The sequence below is a fragment of the Impatiens glandulifera genome, chromosome 6 (assembly GCF_907164915.1).
Source record: "Impatiens glandulifera chromosome 6, dImpGla2.1, whole genome shotgun sequence".
In the NCBI taxonomy this organism is placed as follows: domain Eukaryota; kingdom Viridiplantae; phylum Streptophyta; class Magnoliopsida; order Ericales; family Balsaminaceae; genus Impatiens; species Impatiens glandulifera.
The window spans coordinates 18,911,555-18,928,659 of NC_061867.1; the positions used below are offsets into that span (position 1 = coordinate 18,911,555).

Below are 17,105 nucleotides of genomic sequence, written 5' to 3' on the forward strand. Positions count from 1 at the left end.
GAGATATTTAAGCTCAGATAGTCTTCTTCAATCTAATCAGGTTTTCTTTGTCTTTTTTATTTTTATGGATGATTGGTCATAAAGTAAAATAGTGAGCTAAATGAGTTTAAGCTCTAACATTTCAAATAAATTATATATTTTTTTTTGAAAAAAAATTATTGTTTTCACTTTCGAAGTGCGACATGTTAAGCATATATTCAGTAAACACACGGATGAATGAAATTTGTTGTCGGGTGAGTTGAAACTCAAGTCCTCTAGATAGGTTGAAGATATCTTTTTATGGATAAGCTTAATAGATTAAGTTTTTTTTTATAAAAGATTTAAAATTTATTAATATATAATTTTAAAATAATATTTTTAATTAAAATATATTTTTTGTATTTTAATTAATTATATAAAATATTTTAAAAAAATCTTACTTAACAAGTTCTTAATATTTATAATAAAGAAAGGGCAAGTTTTTTTTAATTTAGTAAATGTAATAAAAAAAAATTAAATTTATAACAAAATATAAAATATCTTATCAAATTTGTAACAAATAATAATTTTAAATAAAAATATATTTAAGTATAATTTAATTCTTTTATTTCCATTATATTTTTTAGATGTCTTTAGTTATTTATTTATTTTTGAATATTTTTGAGGTTGAGCTCATCCTCTTGAAAGAAGTTGTTTGATTTTCTCATTCTTTGTAATATTGTATGAAATTATATAACTAATCAATTAATTGCACATCTACCCTTAACTCTCAGGAATTGGTTGAGAAATTTTAAGATTAATTTATCTTGAGTTGAATTGTGGATTAGAGAGAAATGATAAAGTGACTTAGAGAGAGAATAATTTTGGTATTTAAATAGATAAAATTGATGATTAAATTGTTGATATGATGTTTGGATTTTGAATATCAAATAAGCCCTTAGTTGTACATTTTATTTAAGTATATATATTTTAGTAATCAACTTCTATTGTCAAATATTTTTGAGTTGATTGTGATATAAAATGTGATACTGAAATCAATTAATTTGTATAAATAAGATTCAATATAGAAGAATACCATGTATCATATTACTCGTCATGAAAATGATGAAAAGCATATTGAAGTGGCATACTTTGAAAAATATGTAATTAATTTTTTTTTTTTTAAATGCCTTATAGTCATTTAATTAAAATCTAAAAGGGGAAAATACATGAGTCCAAATCAAACTAGAACTAATTCAAAATGAAAATAAAAGAAGAAAATACAGGGATTTCAAGGTTAAACAATCAAGGCAGCTGAACAAACAACTAGCAACAAAGGAAAGAAAACAACAACAGTTAATGTATTATTAACATTTTAATAGGTAGTTTTGACTTTTGAGTAACTTTTTCAAATGACATTTTCCGATTCTAACATAGATTCCAAGCTCATTAATAGAAATTATTCTCCATGTATGTATAAGAGCGCCTCCATCAAACACAACATTTCTCCAAACTTGTTCCATATTCTTCTGTATTTTAGTGAAAACTCTAACATTTATTTCCATCCAAACGTGATAAACAATAGCAGAGAAACAACATTTGAAGACACAAGAAAAGAACCTATCCCCTCTCGCCTTAATCAAAGCAAGATCCTTAATAGACATAAGAGAATATGCAATCAAATATCTCCATGATTATAACAAATGTATGAAACGAGGGGTCACATTGACCTTTGAAGAAAACACTATAAACACTATTAACACATACAATGAAAGGAGAGGTGGAAACACATTGTTCAATCCTTTCAATAATAAAAATAGACGAAAAACTAGAAACGCTTAGAAATTCAAAAATAATTGTGCATTTAACAGAGTGAAACATCTTACGAATATCCATCTTAAAAGTAACCATGAAATATTCCTCTTACCATGTCCTTTTAAAATGCTTACATAAGAATAATATTGTGCGATATAGAGCGGCCATGTATAAAAGAAGGCTCAATATTAACAATTTTAAAAATCACATTTTTGAAATGCTTTAAAATGATTTTTGAAATAGTTTTGTAGATGACATTGCATCAAGAAATTGGACGAAAGTCATGAATCTTCTCGGGCATAAAACTTTTAGGGATACGATTCAGAATAGTAACATTCCATTAATTTAGTATTTTTTCGGTTCCTAAAGAATTTCAGCACCCCTTGAATAACATCTTGACTCACAACCGCCCAATTTGTTTTAAAAAATGTAGCATTGAAATGACTCGGACTTTTGTCACCATTCATATTAAACACAATCTCTTTGATCTCTTCTCTAGAAACAATAGCAATCAGCCCCTACACTCTTTAGCAGAAACCACCTTGTCTACCACCTGGTGCAGAATGTTGAGGTTACTTGTGATATCATTCCTAGTGCCAATGAGACCTTTGAAGAACCGGATCGCCTCATTGTGGACCTGCTCCTGCCCATGAGCAAATGTCCCATCATCCTTCTTTAATTTGTACACAGTTTTGAAAGTTCCTACACTTCCAATAAAAGAAGAATGTGTTTTGTCTTCCAAGTAGAGCCAATGTTGCATTGATTTCTGCTTGTCAAAGTTTTCTTCACATGAGCTGAGAAATCTAAAATTTTCAAGTAATCTCCTTTCCTCATCCTGCATCAGGGAGGGATCATCAGCATTAAGGATTTGATTCTGGACTTCTTCCAGTTTTGTTCCTGCCTTGGCAGCTCTATCAAAAATTCTGCTATATTTCTGATGTTGAATCTTAAGGAGCCTTAATTTCTCATTCACTTGATACATTCTTGTTCCCTGAATCTGACTTGACCAAACACCATTAAGCACAACTTTGAAATCTTTCTTTTCCATCCAGAAATTATAGAATTTGAAAGGCCTTTTGAACCTATTATCTTTTACCCAGCTTAACTATTTTTTTTAGAATTAAAGTGACACCCTAGAATAATAATTCTTCGCTTAAACTCAAAGTGTTTTCAAATGGAATTGAACCTGTGATATTTTGGTCTCTTAAATCAACTCTTATCACTGGACTATCTTGATAAGATTTTTCAACTTAACTTTATTAGGTAATATCAAAAATTCCCCAATTAAGAGTCTGAAGGTGGATTCTAGGAAATTGTTTAGTCCAAATCATTGATCAAACATCTGTCCATTCGTCTCCTTCTCATTCACTCATTACCTCTCGTGGTGAACCATGTGAATTTACGGTTCGATAAAGTTAATATCTCTAATACAGTTATTAAGATCAATAATGCCATCCCCCATGTAAATGAGTTTGATTCCCTGCTTTCCTTTCTTTACTCTTCTGCCTACTCTTTTTTTCGCCCTTCTCCTGGTTCATGTTGAAATGGGATACATTGAACTGTCAAAGTCACTGTCTTGTTCAGTTGCGTAATCACTATTATTGATTTTTGCCTTATCTTTACCAGGTAATTGACTTCTTAACAGTTGACTGAACTGTTTCACTTGACGATGTAAGCACAGCCGGGATTCTTCCTTCCAGGGTTGTTGGATCAGTCTCATCATCCAGATCAATCTCCAATCCATTCAATTCGCCTCCATTGTCAAATGTTCTTCTCATTGTCGTCTTAACACACTCCATACCATTTTCTAATCTGCTAACATTTCCTTCAACTCTGTCACCTTCACTGCTTTCATGTATTCCAACCAATTCACCTATCATACCAATAAAGGTAAACTCACAAGTCACAAGAATGAATATCCTTCATTTTACTTCTGTTCCTAAAAAATAGGAAATTGTAACCGATATCATTGACTGTAATCCTTTAAAGACCAGCCTTTTCCCATTGACCATACAATGAATCTCGAACAACTGAAAGTGGAACTTTTGTGTTACCCATTAAATATCCAACCTCAGGAGGAAGCTTAAACTGAAAAGGATGTTCAAGGATGTGGACCCTAGGAAAAAGAGTGTCATCAAAGCAAAAAATTTCTTCGTTAGGGCATTTGTATCAGCTTCCCTATTTTGTATCCCTAAAAATAATATAAAATAATAATATCCTTATTTTAGAGAATCAAAATATAAATTATTCTACATCAGCTTCTTTATCTTTATCCATATATCATTTAAATATTCATTAAAACAACCAACTTTTCAACCACCTCAACCACTTAATTACTTATTCATATATATTTAAATATTTATTGTTAGCCATGAAAGAGAAAATATATTATTTTATTATTTAGGGATGCTACAGTAATCCCTAAATATAAGGATTCATTGTTCATCATCCCTAAAAAATTATAAGGATAAGGAATTTGATAAAGCATTTTTTTACAACTTTTATGTTATTTATCTTTATAATAGAGATAGAACACATTTTAAGGATTCTGCTACAAATGCCCTTAAACGTTGGGTCCTCAGCACTGTTTCTGAAATTGTAAACTCTAGTTCTCTGAACCTGGAAAAGGGATTTCCTTATTTGATTCCTCATGCCAGCTAGATTTGCAATTTCATTATCCCCATTGGCCAAGGTTTAGGAAGACCAGTACCATTCGGAATACCTGGGGGGCAAAAATCCTTCCCAGTAGAATAACCACCTCCTGAAGGATCACAATTGTCACCAGAAACATCTCCAGCAGCATTGTCATTTATAGCAGCAACATAAATTTTATATTGATTACTAACTCCCGAGCCATCCTCAACCCCACCAGTATCATTATTAACATTATCTGTCTGCTCATTCCCATACCTCATGCTTTCATCCCCTGCAACAAAGTCTGACTCTGCTTCATTGCCATCAACCTCATAGATCCTACTTCATCAGCCCATCTGATCTTCAAACATTTTCCCTTTCTCAAGGACACATAAGCTGTTGAAGGAAGCAGATCAGACAACTTCGAACTAACAGTACCACCCACACTTCTAGGAGTAACCACTGCATCACCATTTCCAGTAGGATCATATTCAACAGGACCATCAGAAATAGTCTCAACTTTTTCAATAATTCCATTATCCACAACGAAAATTGCCATATTACAGATTCCAACAGATTGACTTTTACCATCAGAACAAGCACTCACAACTTCCATCTTGCCACTTAACATCGAGCAAGCACCTGAATTTCCAATCACCCTACCCTTTTCATCAGCAATACCATCAGAAAGTATGGCTTGATTTTTGGCCTCACCCAGATCACCCTTAACCGTTCCCTGCCCTGCCCTCCCCTCCGATATTATTCAAATCACCAGTATGAACCATACCCATTGAAATCTAAATCTCAATTAACTTATGAACAAGTCTATATAATCACAATGTCATATATTGATTGATGATAAACTTTATCTACAAATCAAATCTCGGATTAACTTATGACAGAGTAATCATAATTGATTTTAGTATCAACTATCTACAGATCATATATCAAATAACTTATGAATATGTCTATCATCTCAAACTATATATTGGCATACATTGAAACAATCATAATTGATCTACTTATCAACTTTATCTACAAATCTAAGTTAACTTATGGCCAAGACTACATCAGTGACTCCTATTGTAAGATTATTCTGCAGGCTCATCTTGATTTAGGTGAGTCCTTTTTGAACTATCCAAAACTTTTGTTAAGAAAATGTGTTTTTAACTACAACATTGTGTTTAACTATAATTTAATCTTACAAAAGGATAACTTAAATATGTAACTATGTAAATTTGAGAATATTTATCAACTTCTAGCAATAAAATGTGTATAGTTAATAAATTAAAACATACAAGTAGTAAATTACAAGGTTAGAAATTCAGGACTTGTTGAAAGTTTCATTTTCAATTAACCAAACTAAATGACTTAAAACAGCCAAAGATCAAATAAGTGATTAATTTAGAAAAGAGATGTCAAACAGTGCAAGAAAACAGAGATTGTTTGAAAACAAGCTTTTGCAGCTGGTCTAATAAACCACATTTAACAAAGTGTACCAAAATCAGCTAATATGACAAGAAAATTGGGAAACAAAGCCATAATCTGGTAAATGAAAACATATTAAGAGGCACCAGCACCCTTTCCCTTCTTCTTTTGAATCTTCTTCATGTAAAACTCTAACTCTTTTCCTTCCAACAAGTATCTGCAAAAACACATTTTATAGAGTTTAGATAAAAACATTACCACAAATTAAGACCTTTAATGGGTAGTTACAATTGAAAACATTACTACAAAAGACAACAAACATACCCATCACAACGACCACATTGGCCAGGTCGAGATGAGATTGCTGCTAACAGACGCCCACCAGCAAACTGTTCTTCAACATGAGCATCAAGCTTGCGTTCCTCTTGTCGCTTTTCAATTTTCCTAACTACATGAGCACTCTTCTTCACTTCTTCAGTGGCAGCAGCTTCAACCTCCTACAATCAAACAAATTGAATGGTTTTATTCAACAAATTCTCACAATTGTGTTAAAACCTAATAATCAGATTAGCTTAAAGGGCTAAAACATTATACACACCTCTCCTTCTTTCTTGGTAGAGGATGCTGCAGCTTTCTTCTTGCGCCCAATATCAACTCCATAATGTTGAAGGTACCATTGCTTGAATGGAGCAGCATCAACCTGGATAATTGCACTCTTTACCAATGTCTGAGTTCTAACAAGCTCATTGTTTGATGCATTATAAACAACATCCAGAATTCGAGTCTTTCTTGTTACAGCTTCACTACCCCAAGAGAAATTCCCAGTATCGAGCCTTAGTGCACGCCATTTCACATTACCACCGCGAACTCTAACCCTCCTCACAGTTTTGTTGCTTGACAACTTTGTGTTGGCTGGCTGCCTTCCAAGCTCGTACCTAGGATAATTATGCTAAATCAATTAAACAGAACTAATATAATATATAAACCCTAGTTTAATACAACATATAGTTGGCATTCTAATTCACTGCATAGTAGATTCAACAGATTAGGTTACTATTTGTAATGGTCTTACATAGTTGAAATGACCCACCAACTAGCTTCAAAAACAGTTTCTAATCCAATAATTTGACATATTAGAACATAGAGACTATGATCAATCTCCTCAGGAAATGTACAGTTTCAATCTATAAGGTAACAGAGGAAGGAAATTCTTTGAAACATTCATAACAATGAACAGAGATGGATCCATATGATAAACACCAAACATGTTCTTTACAGTATATAAAAGATAGAGATAAAGAACTATACTTTCGCTTCTTCCTCCAAGCTTTCTTCTTTCCTCCTGTTGCACGCCTCTTGTGCATAGAATCACGAGAGATACCTGAAGAAATCGAGAGTTTCCGAGAATTAGCATTACAAAGAAGATGAATCACGAATTGAAAAGTGAACAGAGATCAATCGAAAGAGAGAGAAAGCGTACCCATGGTTGCTGAAGCCGGCAAAGGATGGAGCTGCTATGTGAGGGTTTGTGATTAATATATAGTGCCTGATCCAACGGTTGCGATTGACATAATCGAAGGGTGGATATTAAGTAGGTTAACTGAGGAATTGAGATAAACAACAAATTAGTCCTTGGGGTATATGTTATATTTTCATTAATTCAAATTTGACTTGTTTCCTTTTTTGGCCACTCTAATTTTTCTTTTATATTTATTTAACATAAATGACCATTTTAAATGATGAATGATTAATACAACAAACATGTTTTTTAAAAAATAATTAAAAATTAAAATTAGAACTAGAAAATAGTTTTATGATCAAGTTTTGGTTTCTTGGTCTAATCATAGGAGTTCTCTTTTGTGTGGAGAGGTTAGGATGAGAAAATTGTTTTAACATTGTTTATATAAGTTAGTTTTCAAACCCAAATAAACATATAAAGATTCAATCAATTTAATAATTGGATATGTTTAATTTATTCAACAAAAAATATTACTGAATAATGTAATTATACATAAATAAATAAAAATGAAAAACAAATATCAAATATATATATATATATATATATATATATATATATATATATATATATATATATATATATATATATATATATATATTGTATTCAAGAGTTAAAACTTTAAAAAAGAGATGTTTTAAGTATTAATTATACTCTATAACTAAATATGTATATTTTCTAAATTGTAATCACGTTCGGTTTAAGGATTTGACTATATCTAACTCAAGTAATAAAGTAATTTAGTTCGATTTAATTGTTTTATAACTAAATATGTATACACTCTAAATTGTAATCATGTTCGGTTTAAGGATTTGACTATATCTAAATCAAGTAGTTGAGTCATTTAGTTCTATTTAATTGTTTTATAAATTGTCGATTATTTAATTTTGTTGATAAGCTCATAGTTTAGTGTTAAAACATAAAAATTAATGTCTCTAAAGTGATGTGTTTAATCTTATATCTTGACGGATCATTTAAAAAAAATTGAATTAAAATTGCTATAAAGAGAAACTTAAAGATTTTGAAGGTCGAATAGCTCATAGTTTAATAATATAATAAGAAGAAGACTCATAGTTTAGTGTTAAAACATAAAAATTAATGTCTCTAAAGTGATGTGTTTAATCTTATATCTTGACGAATCATTTAAAAAAATCGAATTAAAATTGCTATAAAGAGAAACTTAAAGATTTTGAAGGTCGAATAGCTCATAGTTTAATAATATAATAAGAAGAAGACTCATAGTTTAGTGTTAAAACATAAAAATTAATGTCTCTAAAGTGATGTGTTTAATCTTATATCTTGACGGATCATTTAAAAAAAATCGAATTAAAATTGCTATAAAGAGAAACTTAAAGATTTTGAAGGTCGCATCCTCTTTCTCGACTTCTTCTTCCGTCTCTTTCAAGATCATCACCCTCCACATCAATGTCCATCAATCACAATGGAAACATTCATTGTTCATCATCTTCTTAACCGTATTATTGTGAATATCTTAAAAGAAGATGAAAATTAAAAGTTATTATTCTTGAATCATAAATCAAACTATTATAATGTTGTTTATATAAGATCTATTAAGAAACTAAGTTATTAACTAAAGTAAGTCACTATTATCAAAACTAATTCTTAATTATGGTTAACAATTATAATTATTTATTTATGAAAACAATAAATTAGTTATTTAAGTACAAACATATTAGAAATATTTTAAATTTTCAAATATTTGTTTAGTTGTGATATTATTTTGAAAATTAAAGAAAAATTAGCATGATACCCACAACTATAACCCCACTTAAACTCAAAATGATGGGGGTAAAATGGGACAACAAATTAAGCATATAGTCTGAAAACACATTTAATTTGATGTCTGACGGACTTGAATCTAGGACCTCAGGAAGGCTGAGAATATTCACATATTATTGTCGCTAGGCTAGAAAAAGGAATGTTTAGTTGTGATATTAAATATAACTACATCATTGCTTTTTACGATTCCAAATTGAATAACAAAAAAATATTTTCGGACAAAACATCTAAACACACAATTTCTTGGATAAAAATGTCAAAAAAAGTGATAAATAATTAATTAAAAATTACATAAATATTAATATGGTAAACACTCAACTTTTACATTCCCAAATTTATAAACTTCAAATAATCTTGAATCATCAAAATTAAATTTTAAAAAAATTATAAAGGTTATTACATGAGATAAAAATAAATAATTATTTTAAAAATAATATTGTATCTAATTAATTCTGAAATAATTAAAATCAGGGATAATTTTAGATAAAACTCCAAAAACATACAAATAATTTAATAAATAAATGACATAGACTAAAATAAATGTATGATGTAGGTTGGATATCATGTTAGTTTTCTTTAATTTCCATATATATATATATATATGTATATATATATATATGTATATATATATATATATTGTTAGGATCTAGGTCGTCGCTGGTGGACCGGGGGTTGGACCGGTTAGCGGTTCTCACTCGTAGGGTGGTGGTTAATCCGGTTAGAGATTAACACCGGGGTTTCAATACTACACAACCTGTCACAAACCCTTGAACTAGGTTCAAGCGCGGAAGAGGTTTGCTTTCAGGTTGAAGTGGTACACGTGTATGATAGGCGGAGTCGGTTTCGGATGATGGAGATTTGAAGAATGGTGGGTCGGTTTCGGTTATCTGGATATTCGGTATGGTTAGTATAGAGTCGGTTTTGTAATGAAGCCAACAGAAAGTAAATAACACAACAGATTTTATGGATGTTCGGAGATAAAACTCCTACGTCACCCCTTCCTCTCGAAACCGCGAGAAGGATATTCACTAAGGAATACAAATACAATCCGATCGAGACTTATTTTCTGCTCGATAACACTCTTACAATTCACACCGAAATTGTAGAACACACTTAGAATTTAGCACTCAGGCTTTCTTAGAATACCACACTGTTATCACTTGTAGTAAATGCTCTCAACGCTTCACTTGTCTCACTTAATGTCTCACTTTGTAACTTGTTGTCCCGCATTTACTCTTCTGCAACTGCCTCCTTTTATAGGTGAAATATGCCAACGGTCATATTTCAAAGCCTTGAATCTGATTGGCTGATCAGAGGTGCAGTGATTCAGTGTCTCAGACCTGCCGGTCATCTCCTCAGACCTGACGGTCAATCTCAGACCTGGTATCCTGTTTCAGACCTGCCGGTCTGTACGGCAAACCTGCTGGGTTTGTCTTTTACTCAATGTAGGCACTGTCTGCTTGGACAGTTGTCTGTACTTTGAAGATTTCCTTTCTGGCTTATCCCGAAGTAGGAGGATCCGGTAGTACTGTTTTCTGCAGCCTACAGTCTTTCCTCAGACTTGCATGGATATGGAAGTATTCAGTCTGTTCCTTTGGTATCATTCTCAACAGATACCCAAAGTGTCTTCTTGTACTAGTCGGCCTCTTGACTTGGCCGAATGTCTTTTGGTAGTGAAGTAACCGGACTTCTTCCGGTTATGCTTGCCTTGTAGATGATCGGCTGTTTGATGGATCTGGCTTTTGAGCTTTGGCCGATCCTTTCTCTGTGCGGTCACGTACCGAATACTCTTGATCGGTATGGTAACTTGACCGGTTCGGTTTCTTCAGTTGGTTTTCTTTTGTTCATTCGGTCCGGTTTCTTGTTCCTGCATGGGAAGTTTGTTTAAGTTAGGTTTATTCGAACCGGTATGAATTTATCTAACAATTTCTCCCTTTTTGATTATTTTATTTAAAATTATCAAAATTATGTAAGTTTGCAACCGTAGGCCGGTTGTTTTGTTTGGCTGATTTTGAAAAAGGCTTAGAGAATTTTCGAAAAATTTTGAGGGAGGAGTTTTGGAAGAATCTCTATCTTTTATCTAACAATTTCTCCCTTTTTGATTATTTTATTTAAAATTATCAAAATCATGTAGAAATGCAAAATAAGGCCGGTATGCCAAAATAACTTTATATATTTATAGATAACCGGAACAGACTAAGCAAAAATACTAAGGCAAGTAAGAAGAAGAAGGATAGTCCCTATTCCGAGTCCGTGAATTCGTAGGCACTCTTCTTTCTCTTTGGTTGCGGTGGTGGTTGGCTTGTTTGTTGGGAGGGTCGTGGTCGTTTAGATCGGGACCGCAGCTGTTCTTCGAATTCATCCTCGACTTGGTCGTCTTGCTGCGAAGTACCCGTCTCGACCGGGTCAGAAATTGTATTGAGCATCTCCACAATCCGAACTTTCTTAGGAGCCGACTTCTTTCTTTTCTTTGGTGCTGAGGCGGAGGCGACCGGTGCTGAAGTAGAGGCGGCCACTTTCTTTTTCTTCTTGTTTGCTTCGGAGAACTCTTCCAGCCCACGTTTTTGTCTCTCCAGCCGTTCGGCATCATCCGCAGCTTGTCTTGCTATTTGCTCAGCATACCCTGGATACATGATCTCAGCCCTTCTTATTCTTTCGGCCTCTACTTCGGCTTCGGTCAGCTGAGACGATCGCGGCGCCCCTTTATCTCTGTCTTTTCCAGCTTCGGCGTCCAGCGCATCCTGGACCCGTTTAGCCACTAGAGCATCAGCCTTTAGAGCCGCGGCATCCGCGTTTTCCTTAGCTTTCAGAATTTCGGCCATTTGCTCAGTGAGTGCCTTTACCTCGGCCACGAGAGTCTCATTTGTCTTTTCCAGCACCGAGACCCGTTCAATTGTCGTGTCGACCCGGTCGAAATCCTTCTTTAAATCCGAAGTGAAACCCTCCAGGGCTACAATATGCTGAGCACAGTTTGCTCGCTCACCGGCCTCTTCCCACAGTCCGGTGCTGAGTTCCGCTAGGCGTGCTTGAGTGTGATCCACAACCTTCTTTGTCACATCGGCGAACGTCATGGCCGAATCAAATATTTTATCGCAGCACTCCCTGAATGGTTGAAACTTGGATACTTCGTGTTCAAGTACACGGTCATTGATCTGCTCAGATACTGATTCCTTAAACTTTTGAAGCCGGTCTTCAATCTGCCCTGAAGTGGACACTTCAAATTTCTTAAGTTGTTCATCAATCCGCCCAGAGACGGATGCTTCAAACTCTTGAAGCCGGTCTTCAATCCATTCCTTAGGAGGAACTGAAACGGTGGCATCCGGTGGTGGAGTGGGAGGTGACTGCTCGGTCGGATCAGGATCGGCTCTTTCATCAAGATTTATCGGTGCCTCTTCTTCATTTGGAGGTTCTAATTGAGCCGAATCCTCTAAGTTTATTACCTCAATTTCTGAGTTTGGAGCCTCAACTCCCAATGTCGGTATCTCAGCTTCCAGGTCTTGAACCGCATCGTCTGGGTTTGGAACCGCATCCTCCAATGTCGGTATCGGTTCCAAAGCTTCCAACATCGGGGACTCAACCTCCCTCGAAGGTGTTTGATCGTCGACTGGAAATTCTTCGATTACCGGAACATTATAGACCGGTACTTGCTTTTGGATGCATATTGCTTCCAGTCGCTTTATTTCTCGTCGTATTTCCTTTTTGCCCTGTTCAAGCTTTGATAATACTTGTGGCGCTACGGTACACACCGACCCCCCTTCGGCATACTCTTCTTTAATCTTCCTAATACGTTTCTTTAAGCTCCGAAGATGGCTTCTCGGTATTAGGAGACAGGTTCGGCATTGTACCTCGTGAATTGAATTGGATTTTGTGAGACTTAGGATCATGGCCTCCACCTCCTCCAACCTGGCGAAGCAATCCTCTTGGTTCAAGTCCGTCATGATGTCCTTATAGTTCGTGTTGAAGCGATGCTCATGCCACTCCAAGTATAAGCCTATAACGTCCTCATCCCGCCTGATGATGCCCTGAAAGATATTCTGGGCTAATCTTTCGGCCTCGGCCTCATCCGCCTCTTCCCGGTTGTAGCCTTCATCATCGGCACCTGTGTCAACCCCGTCCTCACCCTCGGTGGTCTCAGGATTGATGCTATGTTCGGTATTATTCGGACTCCGAGCCGAAGGATCGTCGTCATGGTCCGTTCTATCCTCGGTTCCCTCTGTGTCGGCTTCCTCATCGGCCCACTCCTCATCCTCTGTTTGTTGAGGTGGGTCTTCGAAAATTACCTTTTCTTTTCTCTTTCTTCCGGTGTTTGCTTTTGCCGGGGTATCTTTCTTTGCGGCTTTCTTCTTTCGGCCACCTGTGGAGCTGGAGGCCGCATTCGTTCTTGGAAGAAAGTGCCTTGATCGGATGATGCTACGTTTTATTATCCCAACACCGGGACCGACGTTGATGTTTAGGTGTAAGAAGATCTTACCGAGTTGTACGGCATACCCCCATGACCTGGCTGAATCTGATCTCACCATGTCCATGAGGTTGCTGAATACCGATCTTGTCCAGTTCACCTCTGTTCCTTCCATCAGACGAAAAATCATTTTGATTTTGTCTCTGGTCAGATTGCTGAAATTCCCTCCCCTTGCCAGTATCGCCCTGGCAAATACGTCACATGCCGGGATAAGCTCCGGTTTCAGCGTCTGTTTCTTTCCGGATGTGGTAACCGGCTTTTTGGTTGCTGATAAGATGCGGCAAGCGGTTTTGAAAGTATCATCGTCCATCTCTGCCATTGCGTCCATGCCGGTAGTTGGGAGACGCAAACTTTCGGCCACCACTGCTTCGGTGATCTCAACTTGGGAACCGCAAACCGTTGCGAGGATTCTATTGTAGGATATAGTTGCGGTTCTGAAGAACTCTTCGACCGCGTCCTTGTAAATTACGTGAGGGCCCTCTAGAAAATATCCCAGACCGGTTTGAATCAGTCGGTCAATTACTTCTTTTGCCTCGGTTGTTCCATGCTGCCGAATCTCTTCAAAGTCCACTTGAGAGTATAGTTTGAATAATACCGAATCACGACCCATGTTTGAGGAATTTGAGAATGATAGAAATCGGCTACGAAGACTTTAGAAAAGTTAGAGAGATAAAGTGAATTCGCGTGAGAATGAAATAAATGACCGAAGACCCCCTTTTATAGTCACGGTTTGGGGATCCAACCGTCCCATCATGAATGGGCGGGAATTTTCCCTCCAAAACGAAAGGACGCCAGACTGTGGGCGGGAAACCGAAAACTGTGGGCGGCTGTTTTGGGCGGGAATTTTCCCTCCAAAACACTTAGCCTATGTCATGGATGACGCTTTCATTTCTTTGAGACCGAATGGATAATCGGTTTCTAAACTTATTCAGGTATTTTGATGGATCGGTGTTTAACAGTTTTAATCAGATTTCATAATACCGGACAAGTAGGCGGTTATAGGTAGAGAGTGTGAATCGGTTACTTAGATAAGTGTTCAAGGAATTTAAGAAGACTCCGTCATTTAAACTGAAATGATAATGAAATTCAGGAAATATCAGAGGTAGAGAACCGATTATAAGATTCGGTACAGGAATAGGCATATAGAAACAACGAAAAATATAGCCTATTCAACAGGCATTCTCCAGAGTCGTTCTCTTGCCGAACCACTGTTGAGGATGTTTGAGGAGGGAGCCGGTGTGCCTGGTCCGAACTCCGGTCGATACCCAAGAATCAGCTTGCTGATATGCGGTGCATACCCGAGACCCTTCTTGGTCAGCACCATATTCTTCAAGTTTTCCCAGATGACCGATGACCAGTTAATGGCCGATTTGCGAAGAATGTTGGTCATGATATTGTAGGTATTCTTGGAATACCGTTGATTGGGTGATTGACACAGGATTGACCTGGTCACGATTTCGAGCAAGATCTGACCGTGACTAGCAAGTTGGGATTTTGGCCCAAACTGTTCCACTGGAAGAGGAGTGGCCGACAGGTAAAGTGCGGTTTCAGTTCCCGCAGGGTCCTGAACAGCCGGGAAGTCAGAGAAACCTTCAGCGGGTAGATCGAAGAGTGAAGAGAATTCAACCTCGTCGATCCAGAATGTCTGGTCTCGGACAGTCGAGACGATGTACTTCCCCCTGATGCAGGCGCTTCGAAAGAAGGCCTTGACATCATCTAGAAGGATGGGACCGGCTTCTTCAAGAAACGGTTGAAGACCGGTTAGAACAATGGAGTCATACATGATTCTTGTCTTAACATTACAATCCCTTATGTCCGTGCATGAGTTGAAATCGATGCATAGAAAATTTCCCAGAGTTCTGCTAGGCATGATTGAGAGAGAGAAACGAGATTCAAGAGGAGATAGTGATTTTGTATTTTTGGATGTGATGAAACAAGAGGAGGATGGCTCCTTATATAGGATCGGTTTTGGAGGGAAAATCTGAGCATTGATGGTCAGTTTTGTCTTATTAAGGAAGAGAATCTTTTCCTTGTTAAAGTGCATTGGGAAGTGGCGGTTTGCAAAGCTCGAGGTAAATGTTAGTTGGGAGGTGACCAGATTAGTTGGAAGTTAAAGATGCGGGTGGTTGGGAGTCATCTCATTAAATGGGATTATCTCATTTAAATGCATTTAACACATAATGATATAAATTAGAGAAAGACCGAACATGGTAGAGATAAAGCCGAAACATGTCATACAGAAATGAAAAGCATAAATAGAACCGAAGTGAACATGGATGAAGCCGATATGATCGAATTTGAGTTGAACAATAATACATCCGGTGCATGAAGCAAAATGACCGGATGCAAGAAGGAGTGACTTAGCGGTTCCCCCTTTCTTCAACCCGATCGTAGAACGAGTCGATGATTTCCTTGGTGAACACTTGGCTGCGGTCCAGACCTTCGCCTGGACAGGTTGGTACCCCGAGCTCTTCAAACAGCCGGCTGATCTGGGGGATGAACGCCACCGACCTGGTGCCGATTATCCAGATCAGGGCATCGAACAGCACCCTGGACCAGTTGACCGGCGTCCTTGTTATGATGGCCGCCATCATATTGAACGTTACCGTGCAATATGTGTGGGTTACATCTTTTCCGAGGATGCTCCTCCCGATTATGTCATTGAGGAGCTGGTATTCAGCCCTTAAGGGGTATTTGGAGCCATGATCATCGACGGGCTCATCTGACCGAGAGAGGGAGAGAGAGACTTCAGCCTTGGTGTCGGCTGGAGGATGGAGGTCCGTGAGCCCTTGTTTGGGCAGATTGAAGCACCGAGCAAAGTCTTGCTCGGTGAAGTCAAAGATGGCACCCCCAACTTTTGATTGGATGTGGGTGTTGAAGTAGGGTGTCCCCCGGTACACCCTGGCATTGTTGAAAAACTCAATGACGGACTGAGGATAGATGAGTTGATTATCATCCAGAAAGTACTGGAGGCCGGTATCCTCCAGCTGTTTGATCATTCGGTATAGATCATAGTGATCTGTACTGGAGCATGATTCGAAGTTTACTTGTAGGATGTTTGTGAAGATAGACATTGTTAGGATGCCTTAGAGAGAGATGATGTTCTTGTGAGTTTCTTTGCTTTAGTGAGGGGAGGAGTGTATTGCGTTGTGAGTGATTAAGTGAAATAGCGCTTCCTTTAAATACTGTTTTTGGGGCTAACCTATTGTCCGGTCATTAAGTGAGATGAAGCACATTAACTGCAGGATAAGAGTCTTTGCATAAAATAGGTAACTTTGCAGGTCTAGGTGTCGGTCATAGGCCTGGACTGTGAAAGATATTAAAAGATCTTCACGTCTTTTTAGGCACGACCAGATTTATTCTAAAAGGTAATGATGCAGAGCAGAGACCTTTAACCTCTGATAATTATTCCTCTTTTGTTTGAATTTCAAATAATCTGGGATAGCCTTCTTCCGAACCGGTCAGCTATCAATTGTTCATCCCGATGCGGTTATG

General features: G+C 36.7%; 1 protein-coding gene across 1 annotated transcript; it reads right to left on the reverse strand.

Moving 5' to 3' along the window:
* Positions 1-5,789: 5,789 nt before the first annotated feature.
* LOC124941489 (40S ribosomal protein S8-like) lies at positions 5,790-7,385 on the reverse strand. The gene is made up of 5 exons (XM_047481826.1): positions 7,316-7,385; positions 7,144-7,216; positions 6,434-6,770; positions 6,160-6,332; positions 5,790-6,052 (listed from the first exon to the last, which is right to left on the reverse strand). The coding sequence occupies exons 1-5, from the start codon at positions 7,317-7,319 to the stop codon at positions 5,971-5,973; spliced, it is 669 nt and encodes a 222-aa protein (XP_047337782.1). The 5' UTR covers positions 7,320-7,385; the 3' UTR covers positions 5,790-5,970.
* Positions 7,386-17,105: the final 9,720 nt, after the last annotated feature.